Source organism: Symsagittifera roscoffensis, chromosome 5, assembly GCF_963678635.1.
Source record: "Symsagittifera roscoffensis chromosome 5, txSymRosc1.1, whole genome shotgun sequence".
NCBI classification, from domain to species: Eukaryota; Metazoa; Xenacoelomorpha; order Acoela; family Convolutidae; genus Symsagittifera; species Symsagittifera roscoffensis.
Window position 1 is genome coordinate 65,737,897 of NC_087066.1, and position 25,141 is coordinate 65,763,037.

Genomic DNA, 25,141 nt, shown 5'->3' on the forward strand with positions numbered 1-25,141 from the left:
AAGTGAAATAAAAAATGAATTTTTTTTTCTAAATTTTGAAATTTTTTCTTTGAAAATCATCTCCCACACGCCATGTAAAGTTCAAAACAATAGATTTAGCTATTTGTAACAAATCATTTGTTGCAAATAAGCTTCTTTCAACCAACTTGGAATGATTTCTAAGACGGATTAGATCTCCGCTTACGCGTTAATAGCGCGAATTCTATCGCGCGTTAATTGTACCAAATTGGCCAAAATGGCAATCTTTAAACTCCCATAATTTTACAAAAAAAACCAAAGGTGAAATATTATTCAAGTTTAAGCTCAGGACAACAATACCCTTTGAATGATGTAAAAAAATTTCCGTCAAAATGGCTAGTTAAAAAGTCGAAATTTTTATGAAAAAAAAACCCACACCGAGCACAAATATTCCGTTATTTTCTTGGCAAAAGTCGGAACAATTAATAAGATTGCTCGTATAAGGGCAAAGCTCCGAACTTTCCGACTGCCTTTTGATGTCTATGGAGCAGTGTTAACAAGAAAAGATTATATGTAATAGAAAATGTATATTTTTTAGGTTGATATTTTTTGAGAAAACCATCCCCCACACGCCCTATAATGTACATAAGGACAAATTTCATAGCTAGTAACAAATCGATTATGGCAAATAAGCTTCCCTCAACCAGTTTGGAACAATTTCTAAGACGGATTAAATCTCCGCTTACGCGTTGATATTGCGAAATATATCGCGCGTTAATTGTCCCAAATTGGCCAAAATGGCAATCTTTATACACCCATAACTTTACAAAAGAAGATCACAAGTGAAATATTTTTCAAGCATATGCTCAGGAAAACAATACTTTTTGATTGATAAAAAACTTTTGTCGAAAATGGCTAGTTGAAAAGTCAAGATTTGTCCGAAGAAAAAACTCCACCCCGAGCACAAAGATTCCGTGCTTGATTTTGGGCTGCTCACCTGGACTCGTGCAATAGCAAGGCGGAGATTTGATCACCTCGCCATCGCTCCCAAACTAAGTTGCAAATAAAAAGTGTCAAAAAAACCAATAAGAGCTGGTTCTGAAATCTGACATATGTATGAAATTTGCATTACTGCAGCGTTTTACCGTTCAATTTTTTGGATGAAATGGTATGGCCTGCATTTTCCATCTGTGGATGTCAACCGGGATTTATTGATCACATGACTGTATTTTGCGCGTGATCAGGTCGGCCTGAGTGCACAAGTTTCCAGTTTGGTCACGTCTCTTCTGCTGGTGGATTTGCCGATTGCAGGACTCATTCTGTTCTACGGGGTCATATGTGTGAAACTATGGCGCAGTGTGTCCACACACAAACAACTGCAGGAGACCACAGCTGCTGCTGGTGGTCGTAGCAGCAGCAACAAAAGCAGCAACAGCGCTGCAATGGTCAAAGGGAAATCTTTGGCAAACATAAGCGATGCCTCCGGGAGTGGGAACAGCATCAACACAAATAACAATAACGGAGAATGGTAAAAGCACTTTTGAGCATTCAAATAATTTTTGTCGCTTTGGTTATTTATTGCAAAAGGTTTCCGAATGGTATTAGAAAAATAATAATACTCCGAATAAATTATAGTTCAAAAATATATTTAAAACTCAAAAAAAAAATAAAAATTTTTTGTCAAATTTTCGCTTGTTGATTTTTTCAATAAGAGGAGATTGACTTTGGTGATAAACTACATAAACTTGAAGTCAATCCATGTGAAAAACGGAAAAATTCAGATCAGTTTTTCTCGAAACTGAATGAACTTCTATAAATTTTACCATTTTTTCATTTTTTCTCAAAACTGAGTGAATCTCGGCTGAAAGATCTTCAATTTGATACCACTTTTGGGCTTCTACGAGTTTTTTGGGAGGTAATCAAAACTGAGAAAAACCATACCTATCCACATAGTTCTTTCTGAAGTGGTCGGACCCGGAACAATCAAGTTAATATAAAAATTAATAACAAAACAAATTGAATATTGTTGTTTTTTTTCTGATTTTTTTCTTAGCGAGTTTCCGACTTGCTTCGAAAAAGTTATGATATCGTTATGACAATTTCATTTACTATTTTTTCACTTTTTTCTCTCTCCAAATGCGCAACTGTCTTGAAATTTTTTCAGCTCCAAAATTTAAAAATCTGGTGAAATTATATAGAAAAATTGGGAAATAAATATCTTTTACTGACATTTTAAGCACTTGCACCAACAACAACAAGCAGACCTACAATCGTAAGTATATCAAGAACAACAGCGTCACAAGATTAAATATCAGAGTTATCAACAAGAACAACAACAAAGCACCTATCGCCTCAATGGATGAAAGTGACGAAAAGCTGTTCGGAAATGAATTGACAGTTCCCTCCAGAGCCGGAGAGGGATCGAACTCGGGATCTGTGGGCGAAAGCGCGGGTGCATCTTACTTGAAAAATAGTAATGATATTATCAAATCCTGTCTGGTCAGCGAGAAGAATAAAGATGAACGGAACAACAGAAGGTGAGAAAAAAGTTCAATTTTATTGTTTCCAGCTATAATTATTTAGGCCCATGAGAACAATCTCTCCCCTAAATAGACCAGGCGAACAATCTCCATCCTAAAACTACATGTCGAATCCGATTGAAACAGTAAGGCCTGCATGTACTATATGCTTAAATCGGATTGGCTGAAAATATTAGTGTTAACCAAGTGAACTGTCTCCTCCCTGTTTTGATTTGAGGGGAGATAGGTCACTGAACTTGGTTACTCATTTCTCTTAGTTAATTAATTCTTTCTCACGAGTATGAATGATGAGTCAGGGTCGGATCTAAGATTTTTTCGAGGGAGGCGTAAAATTTATTATTCAAAAGATATTTTAATCGGGCATATAAATTTAGTGAAAATGTAGATCAAGATAACAACCCACCCCCCCCCCCTCCCTCCATAGATAAAATTAAGATCCCCCACCCCAGCGTTCACATTAAATTAAAACTGCTATAAGCGCTGCTTATAAAATGCTCTATTCTGATTGGCTGAACATTCCAACTCAGAACCAAGTTAACATGCAACTCCTGAAGGAGGATGTTAACTTGGTCCAAAAACGTTTCCGACTAATTTTCAAAATTGAATTAGCAGATGCCCTACGTGACTTGGCGCATAAGCAGTAGTTTTTTACTGTAAAACAGTAGCAGCGGATACCGAAGTTGTTTAAATTTGTTGATACAGTCACGGGACATAGAAAATGCTAATTTTTGGTTTCAACGAGAAAATACACACATTTTTTCTTCACGTTTTGTTCGTTTTCTCTGCATCTATTTAAGATACAGGGTTTGAACTTTGACAAACGGTCGATGAAATTATTTGAAAGGGCTTATCTGGGCCAAAATTTGAGAAACCTTGTTGTGAAGGTGTATATTAGATAGCATATCATAACTAGTTTTAGAGGTGTTCTTGTTGTAAAAACAACCTCACAAACTATGAAGGAATTGGAATTTATGGGCTCAAGTTAGTTTTTAGGAAGCTGATGAGCCTGACTTACTTATTATGTTGCCTAAAAATGACAAATAACAGAATTAACAAAATTACTTGGTCCCATTTTTCCTTTTTTTCTGTGACTGATATCTTGAAGTTTCAGGTTTGTTTAGGATCTTTTTATCACACCACGCACAAAAAAAAACAACGCTAACTTGAAAAAAAAACAAGAAAAATTTTTTAAATTATTTTTAAGGAAAATGGTCGGAATTTACTGTGCTTATTGCACAGCTACCGGCTATCTTTGTTCTGTTAAGTTATCGACCATATCAAACACCCTGCAAATGGCGTGATCTGTAACTTCAACGTTTGTCTGAAAATAAAAGTTGACGTTTTTCGGTTCAACTATAGCAGGATTGTAGTAACAAGTAATCCCACAGACATAAATAAACGGGATAGTTAAAGCAAGACTGCCTACTGTGCACATAGTCTAAAATGTTCCGACCAAATCACAGAGAGAAAGTTTGCACCGCTCCAATCGGTTCGAATCACGACTAAACATGCTTTAAAAACATACCGTTTTTTTCAAATTAGAGTCGTTTTTCCTGGGGTGCGATAAAAAGGTCTGAACGAAAAAAAAAAACGATTAGGCTTATTTGACAGGCATAATCAAATTCGCCAATTTGTAAACTGTTTTTGTGAAAAAAAATCTAAGAAAAAACCGTTAAAATGTTCAAAAAATTTCGCAAATTTTTACTAGAGTTTTTGAAGATTTTTTTTTCGAAATGTTGAAGTTTTTGATTTTCAAAATGGCGCTAGAAACGCATATTACTATTTTTGCCCGAGTAAAATTAAGTTTTCGCGGCTCAAATAAGCTATTTAAAGCCTGCACGCTGACCTTATTAGCTCGAAACTAGACACAAAATCAAAAATGTCACACTGATTTTTTCGACACCGAGAAAAAAAAATTGAAATTTTTAAATTTCGTTCAAATGACGACTAAGGGACTTTTATATGCTATTTAATTCGACCAATTCCGATGATTAATTGCGGTACCTGATTTTGCCTGGAAAACAAAAAAAAAGAAAAAAACTAAAACACTGGAATACAAAATTTCTCCGCGTTTTTCAAATAGTCGGAACAAAAATATAGGTGTTACTCAAAATTTATATGCCTGAAACGTATCTTTTGACAACAGGTAAGTGCACAAGCAAAGTTAAAGTCGTTGACTGTCATAATTTTAGCCCTTTTTAAAGCTTTTTTCCGCAGATAAAAGATCACTTTTTATAACTTTCAAAAAACTAAATATCCTGTAGTAGATTTTGACAAAAATGCATTTTTTCCACTTATTTACTCCGAAGGAATTTTTCAGAGGGAAACTTGAGTCCACATATATTTTCAGAAAATTTAAAACTGGAATTGGAAGCAGGCAGCGTGAAACTGCGCCTCAACCTTGAGCCATTTTCAGATTTTGGATGATCTGCATTGCATCGATTTTTTTCCCATTATTTTGTCGGTTCAAACTGCAGTGAAATTAAAGCTTCTTTTATTAATAAATAGGAAGCAAAAGTTTAAAGCTACACAAAAAGTACAAAACATATTCGGCTAAACAATTGATTTATTGACGAATTTTTGTAATTGCTTTAATTAAACATAGACCTTTTAGATATTGTCAATCAAAAAATTTGTATTTGACTCATTACATTTTATGAAAAGTAATTGCACAAAGTAACTGCAAAAATCATTTGCTGCCATGTTTATGCCACTTTTTTGTCTTTTTTGCAGGTGGTAGACCATTTTTCATAGTTTTTTTAAGACAAATTTTAAAAACATGAGGTGAATGCGAGAATTGTAGAAAATTAGATAGTAGAAAATTGAGGGGAGGGGAGGGGGGAGATTGCGATGAAGTTTTAGTAGTTGCAGATGTCTAATTGATCATTGCATTATAGGGGTAGATAGTCATGACCAGGTAGCACAGGGGAGAAAATTGTTAACTATATACTAATTTTTGATGCTTTCTCTGTAAGACTGAGAAACTTCCAATGTTCGAGCAGTCACTCGCCTATGCGGTCAATCGGATCCAGATCAGTGACCACATCGGTAGGGGACGGGATGTCGTCGTCGGGGGGTACGAGTATAGGCGGAGGAGTGTCAGGGGCAGGGGGAGGGGGGAGCGAGAGTGCGATGCGGAGACGTCAGAGGACTACCCAGATGTTGATCATCACTGTTGTTTCTCACACCATGTGCTGTGTGCCGTTCAACGTCTACACGGTGTTACAATACATGCACCAAGGAAAATTCCCGCGACAGGGTAAAAATACTTCCAAAACTGCCCTTAAACGTCATTTCGACCTGTTTTTCCCACAAAAATTGCATGCAGTGAAAATGATTGCACCAAATTAGAGGCATATATAGTAAGCAATTCAAATTTTGTACAAAAATCGATAAGCTTGATTACATTTTATTATCGATGGCAGAAAGTGTACAAGTGAACTGATAATCATATTAATGAAACAATGATGACCCTCGAATGTCTGTCTCTGAATGCTAATAAGAAGTCTTTCAAATTATATTTACGAACCAAAAGGTCACAAGGATTATGAGTTATATACCAGCTTTATTGTTTTTACCACGCAGTTAATATGATCATGGATGGAGTATGCATTTAAAAAAAAAACTGAATTTTGACTTCCTTTTTTTGGTTGATTACGTTGATTTTCTGAGGCTGTTTAAAAAAGCATAGGCTTTTTCTTGCTTTATTTAGGTATTATCGCGTGCTTTTTATAATTAAATTTGCAGTTCTGGATAAACGTCTCATAGCGTGGTTTTCAAATAACTGGAGGAACATTTGGGCATGGCCATTTTATGCCACATGCATGACTATTTATTCATTTTCTTTATTTCTTGAAACAAAAAATTGAATGAAAGCTAATTCAATTCTTTTGTTGTGCTCATTTACAACCAGTTTTTTGATATAAAATGATGAGATGAATTGGCAGAATAGAAGGTTGGTATTAGTATTGTCAAATCTGATCGGCTAATATGTAATTGAACTTCTTTTCAGAAGTTTCAAATTTTTATGCTTTTTTATCATTATGCTAATGCAGTACCCGATTTTCTATGTGCTTTTATTTTATTTGACAAATAATCTACCAAATTCTGGGCACCGCAAAAAATGCCAAGCATAAAAATGCCGACCTAAACGCTTAATGGCATTTTAATGACTTTTTAAATGAAATTGATGTTTGCTCGGAAATCGAAGAAGAACACAACGTCGAAGTAGTAACTCATTTAAAATATTAACCAAAAAACAGAAAAATTCCGGATCTACTTAACAATCCCAACACCCCCCCCCCCCCCGCCTATGGTATCTACTAAAGAATCTCCACCCCTATAAATAAATATAGTAAATTAGCTAGCATTAGAGCATTCGAAATTAGCGAACCTATTGATAACTATTGAGTTTTATAAAAATGAATATTGATTGAGCATGCATTATCACAAACCTTTAATTAAACGCGCAAAAGTTAAGTATTCACAATCCCCCCCCCCCCCTCCCCCCTTGTTTTTAGTCAATACTTTTATCACTTCCAAAGCAATTACTCAAAGGTTTATTGCATGCCATTTGTACCTTGTAACACCCCCTTCCCCTTTTGGAATAGGAATAGGACGGGCGGTGCACTTTACAATATTCACAAAAATTTCTCAATTACTAGAGAAAGTTCAATTGTAAGTGTGTTGAGATTGTGTCTGTCTATGTTTTATAGGAGTGAAATTCGACTACTACTTGACCATGTGGTCCCTTCCCGTACTCTTCTGCTCCAGTGCAGTCAATCCCTTGGTCTATCTGGCCATGTCTAAAAACCTACGAGCCAAAATCACTGCGAAACTACTGCCATGTCTAGTAAGTACATTCAACTCCAACTCTTTAATAAGTCCTAACCCTTACACATGCCTTAAAAAACATCCACCCCTCTAAAAGGGCAAACAAACAGTTAAGCGAGTGCGGGTTCTGTACCTTGAAACGATCTTTGTTCCTTTTTGAACTAAGGGCGGAAGGAGTTAATTAGAGGTAAAAAGGGCGTTCAACATGTCAAATAAAATTCTTCATTCAGTAATTTTCCACCAAATTTGCGCATTACTAATGGTTGAACTCTACACTTAATAAACGTATACATGTATTCATGAATACTAAATGTTTTGCATGTTTATTAAACAGGTATAAAGACGTCATAGGTAATCGTTTTCTTTAAAGTTTATATCTGAAATCCAAACAATTTATACGGAAGATTGTGAAAAAATTGTTGCAAGAATTTTTTTCAATTTGTAATGATTTCACATTTTTTATGTTTGGTCTATAGAAAATATTTCAAATCAATTTGTGTTTCTCGAAAATCACATATTTGATCAAAATAACCAATATTTTCAATAGACCCGTTCGTATAGCAGCCAAGTCCTGAATGTCCCTCTAAATAGTTTCGAACAAAAGAAAAAACGATGAATTTAAATATTAATGTTCATATGAAAAAAAAACTTTTCCTTTACAAGGATTGCCAATATCTTATGTTTTATCAAATACAGATTTCGATAACTTTTTCAGCTCAAGACAGAACAACGAGCTAATTATTGAAAATAATTAGGTTGTTATTTCGGCTTGAGCTGAAAAAAAAAATTGTTGGTGTGAACATAGCTAATTTGGCCAAAAGGCGCGATATATTTTGTGCTATTAGCGAGGGACAGGCAAGTAGATGATTTTTCAAACTGATTCAGAAGCTATTTGGACTTAGCAATACGTCACTAAACACTAAATGCATCATTTTGTTGTTTTTTACCTAACACGCCGGAGGAGAGGGATTTTCAAAAACATCTGAAATGAATTATTTCAAAGTTTTCAAATTCAATTTAAAGTTTACACAATTATTCTTTAATTAACTTGATAAAACTACCTCACAAACATAGATCAATCAAAACAATCAGGGTTTTGACCTGATACGAGCAATATTGCCTGGTTCATGTTTGATTGAGTAGATACCGGGGCGGATTTGACCCTCTGGCCAACCAAAAGTATTATTTTATGCCATCCATTTTAGGCCGACCAACCATAAAATTGTTCTGTAGGCAACTTCGGGGCCAATATACACTAATTTCGGAAGAGTGCACGCTAAAAAATTGATTTTTTTTGGCCAAAAAAGTCCGGAAAGAGCCAAAAAAACAGCTTTTTGGACCGGTTTTTCGAAAATTTGCCTGCTGCGCAACATTTTTTGGTCAAAAAGGGGGTCTTTATTGTGTTCTGGGTGTGCTCGGAAAATCAGTTTGGTTGACTTTAAAAAAAGTTGACAAATTTTTCAAAAATTTGTTGAAAATCACATCTCAACCCCCCCCCCCCCTCAAGAACACAAGAAATTCACTAGAAAATCACAACTATTTTTCACAAATTGGGTTAACATTAGGTGAAAACATTTGAACACAAAACTTGCTTAAAGTTTTAGCAAAAAAAATAGTGCAATTTGTTTTGCGGAAATCGGTCCCAAAGTTTTGCCTCAAATACAGATAGTTTTTGGTTTTTTAGTTAATCAAGAATTACTCAAAACTACCGAGTCGATTACTGTCAAGACTGTATAAAAATGATTTTCCTACAAATCCCAAAAACTCAAATAAGAGCAAAATTGATACAAGGTTTTGGAAGTTGCAGGCTTCTTAATTTTTGTTCGGCTACATAATGATAAACTTCGTTTGATATAACCTTATCAGAGACTGACCTGCTAGTTTTGACTTATTTTCAGATTGACAAAAAACCAAAAAATGACTAATTCTTAAGGTAAAAATACGTAGCGTATTTCATAGAACAAAAATTGCTTCATAATAATTCTGCTAAAATTCTAAGCAAGTTTTTTTTTCTTTTTTTTAATCCAAAGTCAACCCTTCGAGAAAAACGCGTTTTGAATTTCACGTTTTTAGGCGCTTTGCGTTTTGTCCAGATAACTTAAATCAATACTGTTTTAGAACGCCGATTTAATTTAATTTCTTCAGTCTTTTGGATCATGCTTTTCAGTTCAGTTGTATTTGTTTGGCTCATGCTGGTGCCTTTAAGGTTGAAATTATGGAGCGAACATGAAATCAATTCAAATAATTGCAAAAAAGAATCAAAAATACAAATTGTCGTGAGTGATTTCTTCTGCGGTCACACGTTGTCAAATTTTTCTACATGGTGATAAACGATACAAGGCAGTTCAGACACTCTTGTTTTTTTTTTTTTAAATACCTTTTCTTGACCGTAAACTCAGCAAAAAATTGGCAAAAAAATGGAAAATTTATGCTTGGGACGATTTTCTAGGCTCTCAAGGGCAGACGTCAAATACATGCTTTTGTAGTTCAAATAAGCGTGCGGGGTAATAAATTAAACGTAAAATTGAAAACAAAATTTTGTTTGATTATTTCTTCAAGTTTTCAAACTAAAAAACTAAACATTTTAATTGGATTTAATGTGCAGTCGGAATCTTTTGAGCAGCGCCCTGTTATATGAGCAGTATTATTATCAAACAATTGGAAAATTGGTTAAAAAATAACAGCCAAATTTGTCCAACAAATGCGCGCTTTATTCTAGTTTTTCTGCGCTCAACCCCGCATAAAAGGCTCAACTTCCTTCTAAATTGAGTAAATTTATTTTTGCAATGCTTACTCTTAGGATTACTGGCCAAATTTGTACTTTGAGACAATTTTTCCACAATAAATTTTTTTTGTAGAACTTAGCTGCTGTATAGCAATTCTGAAAAAAGCACTCGCTTAAATTATAAAATTTTTAAAAAGAAATGAGGAATATATTGGCGCTTGGTGTGTTTTTTTTTCATTTAGTCATTTTTTAATGATCGAAATGAAGCTTTTCATCAAGTTTTGAGGGTTTATCCCACACTAGAAAACAATTCCGAATTGAGTTGAGGCAAACTAATCATTCGTAAAAGTTTTTTACTTACTTGTCTTTCACACTTGATGTTTGATTTTGTTCAAAAGTTTTGTTTTCGTTCGATTTTGAAAATACATTTTTTCAAAATCAAATTAAAATTTTAAAAATAATGAAAATTCTAGGGCTATTTGCACAAAGTAACATAAAGAAAAGCCATTGTTTCATGCACTTTTAACAATTCAAGTTCATGGAAATGTTGCCAGGAATGGGTATAAATTAGCTTTTTCGGTGACCATCACACAAAGTTACCCTAAATTAGCAACTGTTTATACTGAGACTGATCAAGTGTTTTCTTAGGTTGCTAAATCAATTGGATCTACTTAACATTGTCTATCCCTTTAAAAGAGAGCAGGGGGAGGCTATATTTTTAAGTTAATGAGATGAGTTGGATTTCTAGCCTATCGAATTACGGCAAATTAGAGTAAGTATTTGAAAAAAAAATAAAGCTTCAATATGATTTTTTTTTAGTTTCAAGAAAAAATTTTCTCTCTGTTAAAGCTTGTTTTTGCTTCTAATACTTGCTGACTTTTTCCCAACTGTAATTTCAGATTTTTATCTGTTACATTTTTGTTATGCGACCATGTATTACCTCAAATACTACATTGAAAACATCATGAGTTTTTAGTGTCTAAAAATTTCACTCATTTACTTTGCTACATTTTCGGAAAAATCCATTAAATCAATTGTTTTCCACTAAAATTTCATATTTTTACAGGAAATGAAGTCCAAGCTTTCAGCATATTCTGAAAACATGCAACAGTGTTGTTCCATTAGTTGTTCCATATGTTTACGATTCGTTTCATTGAGAATAGTTGGTGTGTCAATAGCAAATTTAATCTCCTGAAATTCATATACCTAGATGATAATTAACATTTTGTTTCGAGAATGTTCTCTTAACGCTCTAAAAGCAAGCCTTCATATATTTTGATAGCGTTTTTGTAAAACCACTTCGTTTATAACTTGATTCGATTTGTGTTCTTCATGTTTCGAAATTAGGTGTCATATCTGCTTTCAAAAGAAATGCCGTGTTGGAAGTGACAGATAAATTTTTTGATAATTCCATCTAAACTTTTGCAAGTCTATTTATTTAATTTGATATTGAAATGTTTTCTATTGACGCAATGAAGTTTGAAATTGGTTGTTGCATACTTATGTCTTTTTCATTACACCCACTTTTGTCATCCACAATACATCATTCCACCCACTTTTGTCTTTTTCCAAATGATGTATCTTGCTGATACTTTTTAACCTTCGATTACTCCTTTTCTCTAGGGGACCAATTTTTCAGCATAAAAATTGAAAAGTGAGTCTTTTAATAGACCCAGTGTATTACAACTGACGTGTAATTGATTGACAGACGTAAAAGCTTGCTCACTCTTGATTCAAGCTTCCCAATTTAATACAATTATCTCACGATTTGTCAGCAAAACTGTCAAGTTCAAAAACAGAATAGACTAAATGATTGTAAAAGCAAACAAATTTAGGCGCACAATAACACCATTGATTGGCACGCGTAAGGATACTCCCATTCTTGGGCCAAAAAGCCCTATACCCTATTTAGGACAATTATATTTTAATTTGTCAGCACAACTGTCAGTTTCAAAAACAAAATAGTCTAAATTAGCGGCAAAAAAAAACAGATTTACGCTCAAAATATTACTCTTTCGCATGTCAGCGCAGCGGAGCAAGCTGTCGCCAATCACCAATGCGGCATTTGAAGTTAGCTTTTGGACTTACTTTTTGTTCTGAGTCTGTTAAAAGATTAGTCTACTAAAAACCCGGTCTGTTAGAATCCCTAGTACCTTATTTCTAGTTTGTTTTCATAAGATCTACTTAGCAAACGACATCCCCTTGGTATCTACTAAAGAATGGCCCCCCTATAAATAAAATCAGTAAACTAGCACCAGTAGAGTTGTATTTAAAATTGAGTTTTGCTGCAATCTGATCGGCCAAAAATTCGCCAACTTTGATCGGTGAAAAATTCGCAAAATTATTTCTGAAATAAGTAGATCCGAAAGAACAATAATCATAATATTTTTGCAAATGTGCATGGAAAGTACGATAAAGTACAAATTATAACCTTTTTGGCGATTTTGCATTGAATTTTTTGTCTCAATAACTTATTGGGCGTTGTTGACTGCTGTTGAACCCTACTAATTTCTCAATATTTTGATTTGGTTCAAAATTTGTAAGAATGCTCTAGGCTCTGAATTGTGTTTTTCAGGAAAACAAAAAAAAGCAATTAATCAAAGATCTTTTTAGTGGGAAGATGTTATATAGTTCCAAATTTTCACGATCAATTAACTTTTGTTTTCTATTTTGGGCTTCGCTTCTAAAAATTTCTCATTTTTGTTTTCGATATTTTTATTTCCGGTCGCAATTAGTTCTGAATGAAACAAAGACAATCGATTGCAATCACAAATTAAGTAGATCGGTCGAAAGTGGGCGGAACCTGACGCTGTGTTGGGGCAGGCAGTACAATATCATCCACGGGGATCCCTTAAGTTCCATTTCCTTGCTTACTTTTCGCTGCCCTACTAGCATGACAACTAAAAAAGCCCTGAAAAATCGTCTTCTTTTAACAATTCTCCGAACAGAAATAAGTGAAACAAAAAACAAGCGCAGCTTCCTAGTGTATAATTATTAGACGATTTTCCTTAGCTTTGACCCAAAATACAAAACTATGTGCTATAATAAACCTTTGTGTCAAAGCCTTCCCAGATCAGTTTTTCCGGGGAAATAGAACAAATTTGCTCGTTTTTTTGAAGTTTTCTATTCTTGCAAGATATAATAGATCAAACTAAAGCTCCACTCATGAATCTACATGCAAATTTATACAATATGATGAATACAAGACTACAATTTTATGGAAAAGTTGAAATATGACGGCATAGGAGCGCTGATTTAAATTAACCGGACAAAACGAAAAATTTTTGAAATTTCAAACACGTTTTTCTGAAATTGGGTTATGATTAGACAAAAAAAGAAAAGAACAAAAATTGCTTGGAATTTCACCAGAATTAAGATGGTTCAATTTTTTCTGCCAAAATTTTACCCCAAAAATGGATCATTTTGGCTTTTTTTAATTAATCAAGAATTACACTGAAAATATCTTGTCAATAGATAAGAAAGTTATATCATAAGGAGCCTCTTACACATCATAACAAAGTTCTAGAAAGGTTGAAAGTTCAAGTTTTGTTCGTTTTGTCCAGATAATTTAAATCGGCACTGTACTAACAATTAAAATTGCATGTAAACGCAGTTTCAGTATCATTTTTTGAACACACTTCACTGATTCATCTCTGAATTTTGCTGACTGGTTGCTAAAGTATCGAAAAGGAGCTGACGCTAGGGTGTCAAGCCACTCTAAACGTCATTTGAAAAACTTCAACTATTGAAACTCGCATGACAAAGTCATCTTAAGTTGATTTCTATTTCTAATCGCAAAACCTTTCTAAAATAGTTCGAGGCTGGGTTTTCAGTGCTATATGGAAATACAGGTATTTCAAATCTATTATTTAAAAAATATTTCATTTTTCATTCGATTTCTGAAAGTATATGCTTCTCAATTAATTCTCAATGTCAAGAAAACCGGTCCGAGTGTTTTTCATTGTTAGACTGATTTAGAGAAAAAAGCTAAATTTAAAAATCAAAAAACGGTTTAGTTCATGTTTTTTTTATATTAAATTTATTTAATTATTAAAATTATAAATAATTTTTCAGGGCATAATTTTTTTCTGTATCATTTGGTTATTCTTTTTTGTTCCGACTTTCGAAGGAAGTGTCGGAATAATTGTGGTTGTTTGGTTTTGTCTCCAGACAAATTTCAACTTTTTACTAACAACTCAAGATTGACGCTTTTGATAACTTCTTTTTAGACAACATTTTCTATATTCTTTTGAATCAGGAAAAATGCAATAATTGCTATTGTATGAGCTCATGACACTATATTTTTAAAAGATATTAGTTTTAGGTCATTTTTCAAGTTTTGTAAGTTAAAATTGAGTTTTTAAACGAGTAAATCAACTTTTGCTGTTGCAGCCAAATCAATTTCTGAAGTGATTGCATATAATTTTAGGGGGAGCGGGTTGCCTATGACAGCTTTTTTCAATTTGAACAAAACCATTAGAGTGGTAAACTTCATAGAAATTTCAACAATTTTTAATTTTTTTTCTGCAGATTAAGTCATGCAAATCAATTTAGTGAATACAATAATCGTAAAAGCAAGTCTCCGGGATTACAGGAAATAGTTGCGATCAGTTCCTTCCCGCACCAAAATATTGCGTTTACGGGATTACCTTTTAAATTGGGCAAATCTAAAGGTTCCTGTCGGAAAGAAAAGTAAACCTATGCAAAATTTCTTCAATTGTCATTTTCATTATCAATTTTATATGCTAAATTTTGTTAGGCAATGACATATAATTCAAAATTCAAATTAAAAAATTTCGTTCTTGGTGCCGAAAATTTTCATGTGAGCTGAACTCATAGTATATTTTCAGGCCAAACATCAAAACAAAAACCAATTGAAAAGTATACGTTATAATTATATTTCCACTTCTCTCTCTAGCTTGACAGTCTAAAAAATATGAAAATAATATGTATAAAATGAATATACAAAAACTGAAAAAAAATTGATTTATATCAATTTTATTGTTATCAAAACCCGTATGAAAAATTAAAAAAAAAACGCGAAAAATTGGATTTAATACGCTTTATAATCGTTTAAAAATGAATTTTGTTCCGATTTCGAACAAAGTGCGGAATATATATGCTTGGGTTGATTTTGTTAATCTGTCAAATTTCGGCTTCTTAACTAAGCTTTTTTGGCGGAATTTTTTTGCTACCATCGGAAATATATTGATTTTTGAGCTCAAGTTTTAAATAACGTTTCACCTGTGATTAGATTTTGTAAAGTTATGGGGGTTTGAAAGTGGCTAATTTTGCAAATTTGGGATCATTAACGCGCAATATATTGCAATCTATTTCTTATAATACGCGTATGTAGCGGAAAACTCCGTTTCAAATTAAATTGAGATAAATCATTTGGTCGTGTTATTACGATAAAACACATCCCTTTTTTAACACAATTTTTTTTTGTTATTTGGTCAACTTTTCTTCCAAAAAAACTTTGAAAGTGGCTTTAAAGTGCAATCAAAACATTCAAGACTTCGCGAGAAGTCTTGCTTAAGCTTCTTTTTTGTATCAAACCAAACTAAATCAATTTTAATTCGATTCAAAATATTTTTTGTGCTATATTTTTTGTATCAAAACAATTTCTTGTCAAAACGGGTAATCCAATTTTCGAGCATTTGAAAAACTAAAAGTGGTTGGATCTTTTTCCTCTTCCCAGATGTGCTGCCATTCTCAATCTCTCTGATAAACTTTTTGAACTTAATTTTTTTTTTGAGTTGATTTTTTGTTTCAATGACAAGTCAACACTGATCTTCTGTCGTTTCCTGATTATGTTGACTTATGTTGACTTGATACCTTTACCTCTTGTTAGTTTATCTTGGCGGACCAGACGCGATACGAACACTCCAGATGCTTTTTAACTATCAGATTTGGTTCAATTTTAGTTTTATCAGCGCCTTTTTTCAGTTTTTCCTTTTCAAAGGTAACGGAAAAAGCTAGCAATGTTTCCTCCAGCAAAAAAAAAGTAACGTCGACAATTTTGAGATGATGATGCTCTGTGATAGAAAAACTAAACGCAATCGAAACCCTCTGTAAAGTCTTATCTTACAGGTAATTTACTAGTGAGCTGCAAAAGATATGGCATTTCTTTGATTGCTGCAAAATATGACCATAATTTCGACTGGTGCAATGTTTTCGGATGTACTCATTTTTTAGGTGATAGGGTTTTCAGCAGACCGATTTTTTAGCAGACCAGTTTTCTAGCAGACTCAGATCAAACGTTTATCGGATCGAGGTTTTGACTTTATCTTTCTACTGAAGTAATTGAAACAGATTTCATTGTTAAAATCCATAGAAGTCGCGCAGGGCCTGTGGTCGAACTGAGTTCAAACACAAATCGAACTGTGTCGAAACATTAAGTCGAACTGTGTCGAAACATTAAGTCGAACTGTGTCGAAACATTAGGCCGAGCTGGGTCGAAATATAGAGTCAACCTGGTTCAAACTAAATGCCAAAATTCGACCAAAAATCTATTGTCACGCGAGGCCTATAGTCAAACTGAAAGATGAAAAGTATAATCGAAATAAAATTTCAGCTAAGAAATTTTTGTCGAGTTTTTTTGCTTGGAAACTGTAAACAGAAGCATAATAAAAAAGAGACAGAACTTTACAAGTGTTTAACATGTATTTAGCTAGAAAAACACATTTGTTAATCAATTATTCAGTCAACAACGAAAAACAACCAAACAACAATCGTCAATTCATAAAATTATCGTATCAATTAATTACGGACGCAGTTTTTACTCACCTTTAAGCAAACGCTAAAATAACAACTTATTGAAATTCTTTTTACAATTTGCACGATTTATTTTGGCGTGTACTTCATTTTTGATGAAAAAAAACTAGTTAATTATGGCGTTTTCAGAGCAACTATGTCCTCTAAAAACTTTAAAAAGCCTTTTTTGATGCCACACAAAAACAATGAAACCAACACCTGGCTATGGTGGTGTACAGCCTGAATAAAACAATAGTTTTAAAAATAGAATACAAGAAACTGAAATTTTATCTTCAGTCGAGTCGGTTGAATCATAGCTAGTTTGGATCAAGTCGGTCGAAAAATAGCTATTCTTGTTCGAGTCGGTCGAACAAAAGTCGAACACCTCGCGCCGTCTCAGCTTTGATCGCGCCGTCCCCGCTTTGATCGAGAAAGTCACGGCTGAGTTTTTTGGTCGCGAAAGTCCTGGAAATGGCAAGTCTTGGTCGTGAATCCCTGGTCATTCCAAGTATTGGTCGCAAGGTTTTGGTCGCGCAATTTCCGCTTCGATCACGAAAGTTGCGACGGATCATTGTGGTTTTAAAGTCTGGAACTGTTAACCTTCGGTCGTGAAAGTCTGGACATGCCAAAATTCGGTCACGAAAGTCTGCACAAGCCAATAATTTGTCGCGAAAGTCTGGGCATGAGTCTAGGACCTCCTCCCGGGTCGCATTCGGTCCAAACGTTTTTCCTAGTTCGAACTTATTCGAATTTTATTCCGTGGTCGAACTTGGTCGAAACATATATGGTTCAGTCGTATTTGGTCGAAGTTTTTGGTCATGCCGGTCAAAACATATCTCGCTTGGTCGAAGTTGTTCAAAAGAGATGCATTTGTTCGCGCCGGAAAAAATATAGGTGTTTTATGGTTGCTCATTTGACACAAAATATGCACAAAAAAGAGTTAAAAATTTACAAAACTTTAAAAATCTGCTGCAATTTATTGATGAAAAACTATTTTTTTTTAAAACTAAAAGGATTTTTTGTTCATATTTCAGCAACAAAACTGATTATTTTCCATTGTTGAACACAATAGCTCCAATGAATGCGAAATGGCGAATAATTTTGCTATCATTTGACAATTTTTGTGGCAAATAAAAAAAATAGTAACTGAAACAATTTTGAAACTTTAAAAAAAATGGTTTCTAACAATTTTTCTTCGTTTTCACTTTAAAAAAACCGTAAATCTACATAATACAGAATTGGAATCAATAACAGGCTCAAAAAATGGCTTATTATTAAGGCCAATTTTATCCTATTTGATATCAAAAAACGTAAGTTATAATGCACAGATGAAAACCATTTTATTTCACGAGATGATGGTTGAAAGAAAAATTTCAGGAGAAAAAATTAGCGACACTCAGTTTTTGTGCGTTGTTTGTATATGAATAAGCTCATTTTTTCCAAAAAAATTTCTATCGGATCATAAAGTTGGTTTTAAAATTTTCCAATGACTCTAAAGAGACCTTGAATCATCACAAATTGCAGCTTTCGAGATTTTTTTTTGCGAATCAGTTGAACCAAAATCCCCTTCCCACCTAAATGGTCTTCCTTTTGGTTTTTTTTGACATCCATTGTGTTTGGGTGCCCATAAGTTATCGAAAAAACCCTTCGACACAAATAGGCACAGTTTTTGGGGGAGTGTGCGCAGAAAAAAAAACAATTTTTTGTTCAAAACCTTCCAAAAAAGAATCAAAATATCTTTTTTGGCGTTTTTTCCAAAATTTGTCTACGGGGTAGAAAATTTTGTCTCGATAGTAATTTGGTGAGCTCGAAAAATCATTTTGCTGACCTGAAAAAGAAATTTCTTTTTGTTTTTGAAACCCTACATCAGAAAATTTTTGAGATTCAAACAGTCAAAAGGCCCCTGATGATTGATAAGGCAACAATGGATATAAAATCGCAATTTAAAGTGTCGAGTTTGATGACGAGTTAAATTTGGTTTGATAAAATCGCGATTTGATGACGGAAATTGTTTGGTACCAAAAAGCAATATTTTGTAAGTCTTGATCTTTTTTACATTTTAGCTCTTTTTGAAAATTTTAAACAAAAAATCACTTCAATTCATCATGGGATAAAGAAGGGATATGCGGCAGCAGTGTTGTTGTTTTATGTCAGAACGACGCTCAGCCTTTAGCCTGTTTAAGTCTCCATTTCTATGTTGCTTGACAAGCCAAACCTTATAAACTTTTTTTAAAATCGTCAATGGGTGCTAATCTCATGATGGAGGGTCCGAATGATGAAAAGATTTCAACCCGTCAGAATTAGAAAAAGTTCCTTTTCGCCGAATGAATTTTGCGCTGAACCTAAGTCAAATTTATCTGAAAATCAAATATGTAGCATGCGCAGACCGTGCAGATACAATAAATTTGTGGTTTTTCTTATCAAATTTCTTAAAGTTAGTATCTTCTTAAAGTTAGAAACTTTTTTTCCCTTGTGTCTTTGATGTGGCATTGATTGAAACTTCTTTTAACTGTAATCTGCTAATTTTTTAATCGGCCAGTATTCATTTTATTGGCCTGAACTTATTTGTTTCCTTGGCGATTTTCGCAACTTTTTTCAGGTTTTTGAATACTCAATTCTCAATGGCTGAAAATACTTTAAATAGGTTCGGCCCCTCCATCTTGAGGGACGCCATCATCGTCAACCAACAGACAATTTGAATAGTACTGAAACCTGATCGGTTAAACGTGCAAACTTAGTATGCTTTGAAAGATGCCTTTAAAGCAGGTTTAAAAAATTCTATTTTCAAAACAAATTAACAGAAATTTGATTGTTGCTTAAATTTAAAAAATATGAAAAACAATTAACTTTAAAATATCCAAGTGTTAATGAGGTTTGAGAAAATTTTTCTTCAACATAATTTGAAAGTTGTGTCTGCCTACTGTCCTGACTGTTTTTGAGCTTTTGAGCTGGCCACTTTATGTTAGGCTTCACTTGAACATTCGCATATTTTCTGATTTATTTTTCCGACTTTCAAAGATAACGTAATGTTTATGCTTGGTGTGTTTTTGATCCAACTTTCGAAAAAATGAGCAATATATACGCTCGGGATTTTTCTTTAAATTCAGACTATTTTTGCAAAACTTTGATCCCGCGGGGGATTGATCTCTTGTTCTACAGGCGACCAGACAAGTATGCACATCTTTACAGTAACATTACTTGAATATGTGGTTTTATTATTTCCATACTCAGCTCAAAGAAAGTGCACTACTCAATTTTGGAAATTTTCAGCCTAAGTTCATAGTTTTGCAAAAATTTAATTTACCAAAAACTATTCGAGACTATAAACGAGTTTTGTTTTTATTTAGTCAACTATCGGCGATCAAAATAATCGTTTATAACAAAAAATTTTTAGGCCCCATTGAAGATAACGAATGCCTCAAGTGAAATTTAAAAAGTTATTTTAACTCCGATCGCAATATTTTGGGAGTTTGAAAATTGTCAATTTGGCCTAATTTAATCGCACTCTGAAGGTTTTATCTTTATTCCTGAATTGGTAACGAACGCGAATTTTTTCACGCGTCGCGAATTATTCCACTCAAAAAAATTGTTTCAATTCAAATTGAGGCTAGCAAGTCGGTCATGATAATATTATACGACCTAAATTTTTGCACTTGATCTTTGATATTGTCCAAAAACTACATTTTTTCAAAAATTTCTTTTCCGAAAAAAACTATTCGATTTGGATTAAGGGGCAGTCGGAACTTTCAGAGTTTTGTCCTGCAATACCAGAAGTCTTGATAATGGTTAAACACAAAACTGTCAATTGCATTGATAATCCCTCATTGGGGGAGAGGGTGCATAGCGACAATTAAATGCGCCTATTGGCGCCCAATATTTGCTCCAAATCATTTATTCGATCAGACGATTATCATTTGTCTAAAGTTTCTTTTTCTCTTAATCAAAATTTGGCTCGAAGTATACACTATGCAAAACTGTAAATTGAAAAAACGAACATCAAATTAACGAGCGGGTAAACAGCATTCTTTTACATCGGCATACTACTCAACCATTATGCTAATACGCAAACCTTCAGAGAGGGGTAGTAATGTGCAGGAGAGCCAATTATTAATCGCGCTTGAAGTGTTTTTTCTTTGATTTTTTAATTGCCGCCTTGAACGCAATAGCGGCAATGTTGCAACGCACGGGGCCCGGCCCATTAGCATTTGTGTTCATTAGCATGCCCATGTAAAGATTTGTAAAATGAACATTCGATATTTCACGTTTTCTCTACTAAAGTTTGCAATTTTGAACAGAGTGCACTTAGCCGAAATTTAAATTAGCTGAAAGTGAAATTTTTAGCACCCTGAAAAAATTGAAAATTAATTTCCAAAAGCACGCGTAGTCAAAGTAATTAACGCATTCTAATCGCTTCGCCCCAAAATGCAGCATGGGCAGGTAGACAGCCTTGCAAGTCAATGCATCCATAAAAATAAAAATTGTTGTAGTATTTGTTCCGACTTTCGAAGAAAGTGATGGAAAATTTGTGCTTGGGTTGTTGTTTTCCTTCAGACAATTTTTCATTTTCTATTTTATATTTTTTGACCAAATATTTTAAATCATTCGAAAAATATTGTTGTCTTGAGGTAAAACGATTTTAAAAAAATTGTAAAGTTGTTTGGCCACTTTGGGACAACTAACACACGATTTGTTTCGTGATATTGACGCGTAAGCGGATACTCAATCTGTCTAAGAAAAACAACAAAAATCAAAAAAAAATCATGAGGCAAACACGACTCCACAGAACTTTAAAGGGCAGTCGCAACATTTAGGGCTTCAACCTGATACGATCAGTTTTTGTCAACTCCATTGGCGGCGATCACATGTCAGCGTAGATAACCATTTTAGCTAGGGGTTTAGGAAATTAGACGACAAATAAATTAGACTATTGTAAAAAAAACGGAATTTAGACGATATTTTTTGGTGAATTTAGACAATTAGAACTGGTACAAAAAAATAATTAGAATGAAGTTACACGAAAACGAAAAGCGCATTTGATCGCAGAACTGATCAAAATTGTTGTTACTGTAAGTTAATTATAAAACATTAAGTCGAAAAAGTAAATTGCGTTTTGAAATGCGTAAATTTTTCAACTGTGACATTAATATTGATTTGTGGTTGGACAACTAGTATTTAGTCAGCCAGAAAATAATCAAGTCTGTAAACAATTTTCACCCGATTTGCACGCAATTTGTCTAAATTCCGTTATTATCTGATCGTCTAGTTTGCTTGTCGTCTAATTTTCTAAATACCTAGCTAAAATGAATTTTGCTTTTTTGGTTTAAAGCTTCAGATGCCTATTTCAAATGCAACAAGACTGCTCGTATCAGGGCAAAGCTCTGAAAGTTCCGACTGCCTTTTAAGGTCTATGGAGCATTAATAAGATGAAAAATTTCAATGTAATAAAAAATATATAAAAAAATTTTTTGAAAAAATTTGAGATTTTATGTGAAAACATCCCCCCACACGTCATATCAAGTACAAAGTGATAGATTTTACGCCTATTAACAAATCAATTATGGCATATAAGCTTCCTTGAACCAATTTGGAACGATTTCTAAGACGGATTAACTCTCCGCTTACGCGTTAATAGCGCGAAATATATCGCGCGTTATTTGTCCCAAATTGGCCAAAATGGCAATCTTTAAACCCCCATAACTTTACGAAAAATTATCACAGGTAAAATATCTTTTCAAATTCAAGCTCAAGACAACAATAGCTTTCGAATGATATAAAAAAAATTCCGTCAAAAACGGCTAGTTAAAAAGTCGAAATTTGTCTGAAGAAAAAAAAACCCACCCCGAGCACAAATATTCCGTTACTTTCGTATCGAAAGTCGGAACAACAATAATGTAAATTAGACGCGCTAATTAAACTGTTAAATTTTCAGTCCTTTCAATAACTTAACAATGTGGTCGATAAAGAAAGGGAACGAAAAAAAAGTTAGCTTCATTTTTGGTTTATTTTCTGGGCTACGAAATGTTGCTTGACCGAAGCAACTAGAGTACAGTTAGGTGCATCTGGAACCACAGATGGCTCCAGTAAAATACGACAGCCAGTGCAGGTAATGTACGTGAGACGACAGAAAAGCGGCAATTCGTAGAATTAGAAAGCGGCAGTTCGTAGAATTAGAAAGCAGTAAATTTATAATTTGAGTACAAATTATAAATTTGAGTACAAATTATCCATGAAGAAAAAAACAGATATAACTTCACAAATAGCTGATTGATTTGCAACTAGAATGTTCGACCACCAGTAGTGTTTGCAAAAAATTATAAGAAACGTGTTTTTTTTCTAAATTGAGGGAGGTAAATGTAGAGAGGAATTGCGAGATGACGAAGGTATTTAATTCTACGAACGTATAACTAATGTTTTGAATATTTTAAAATCCATTTTGGCCGAAAAACTGTATCGATAGCGAACTTGAACAGTAGAATCATTTCCTTTAAAGTTTCAGACCCCCGCTGGTGTATCAACCTACCCTATTACACTTTCCTTTTTCTCAGGTATTCGACCCCCAGCAGACCCAGAGGGACCCCCTTTTGTACTAATTTGGGATATCCATTTTTGGTGACGGAACATAAAATGCTTCTAAAGGCGCCTTCGGCGCCAATCTATACTAATTTTGAGGTGGGAGCTCTCGCCGAAAAAACGCGATTTTTTGGTCAAAATTTTCCCAAAAAGTGCTTAAAACGCCTTTAAGGCCAAAACAGTGTCTTAAAAGTTCTTTGGGGTAGCTCGGAAAGTTAATTTGGTCGATCAAAAAAAACAATCCCCCAGCCCCCTCGAGAAAATCCTAGATCCGCCCCTGCCTGGATTACATTGTTTTTAAATCACGGCAAAAATGTAGATGGAACCGTAAAAAATATAGCGCTTTTAGTTTATTGGGGTGAATAGAGCTTCAATCATTGTTGTTGTTAAGCTTCATATTTAATTCACTATAATAGCATCAGTAGCGGATTTATGGGGGGGGGGCGGACGCCCCCCCCCCCTCAGGGATTCGACCCCCTGCCGACCCAAAGGGTCCCCCTTTAGTACTTTTTAAGAAATCCATTTTTGGCTGACCGACTCTAAAATTTGTCTAAAGGCGCCTTGGGCGCCAATATATACTAATTTTGAGGGGGGAGCGCGCGCCGAAAAAACGCGATTTTTTGGACAAAATTTTCCATAAATCGCCTAAAAACGCTTCCATAAATCGCCTAAAATCAGTTCGGTCGACCTAAAAAAAAGTCGACAAAAAGGTCCTCCCCCCCCCTCGAGAAAATCCTAGATCCACCACTGTATAGCATATAAAAAATTGTACCTGAAAAATCTAAACTTTAACTACCCAAGATTCTATTTAAACTTAGAAACTGCTCTTAACTTTATCTAGCTCAGTTACTTTTACTCTATATATTGCAACAAAATAGTCTTGTTCATAGGGTTTCAGGTAATGGTCATATTTTGGCGCAGCGGTAGTGATGCTACCCAGCAATCACATGATTGTTGGTTCGAAACCACACTTATAAACTGCACATTAGTGAGAACTTGTTAGCAGAGCCTAGTATCAACTACCTTACTATTTAACCCTCGTAGAACAGTTTTGTGATCAGTCATTTTTATACGAGTCACTATAGCTAGATCCAGCTTGTGAATCTCAGAAACATTTACATAATAAGAAGTAAAAACATTTTAAAATGCGTTTCAGACGAAGCCAAGAGCCAGTAACGTCGCAGCACCTTTGCGAACCACCTCCCAAACGAGAACCTTGTCAACGCATCAGCGAGACAACAGATGTCACTCCGTCGCCGCCACCACAGTCACCGCAACAAATAAAATTGCAGTCAGCAGCGAAATAGTCGAGAGTGGTCTCGGACATGACCAGGAATCGATCCGCCTCCTATCGACCAATGAGACATGCAGTGACAGTTGCCCTTCAAAAACCGCACTGCAGAAATGCGGGTACTCGCAGACTCCATATGGTCACAGGCGGCTAGCTGAAGACAGCAGGCTCTGAAACTAAAGAGCTAATCTCAAAACCAGATTGGGTTAGCTCTGAATACTTGACGCAATGATTCCGCTCTTGAAACACGAACAAAATTAAGAAAAAAGACCGATGACGCCTGTCTCGTTTGCGAAGTTGGAAGACAACAAATTGGTAAAGCAACTAATTTCAGCTCCACAATCACGAACTTTTACAGTTATTTTTTGAACTGCTTGGTTTCATTAAATACATGCACTATCCCGTGAAAAATGTTTCCTGTGAGTTAGGACCGAGTTGGTTAACTCATAGAGTAATTTCGGATAGGGT

The 25,141-nt window shown here is 34.4% G+C and overlaps 1 protein-coding gene across 4 annotated transcripts in view; it reads left to right on the forward strand.

Moving 5' to 3' along the window:
* LOC134846057 (trissin receptor-like) overlaps positions 1 to 24,854 on the forward strand; it is a 104,730-nt gene extending 79,876 nt beyond the window's left edge. For 2 of the 4 annotated variants that reach the window (XM_063863240.1, XM_063863237.1), the window contains 5 exons: positions 1,203 to 1,486; positions 2,196 to 2,495; positions 5,474 to 5,757; positions 7,214 to 7,350; positions 24,539 to 24,854. In XM_063863240.1, coding sequence (XP_063719310.1) covers positions 1,203 to 1,486; positions 2,196 to 2,495; positions 5,474 to 5,757; positions 7,214 to 7,350; positions 24,539 to 24,847 — 1,314 coding nt within the window. In that variant the 3' untranslated portion in view covers positions 24,848 to 24,854. The remainder of the gene's footprint in view (positions 1 to 1,202; positions 1,487 to 2,195; positions 2,496 to 5,473; positions 5,758 to 7,213; positions 7,351 to 24,538) is intronic. The other 2 variants (XM_063863238.1, XM_063863239.1) reach the window with 2 other exon arrangements.
* Positions 24,855 to 25,141: the final 287 nt, after the last annotated feature.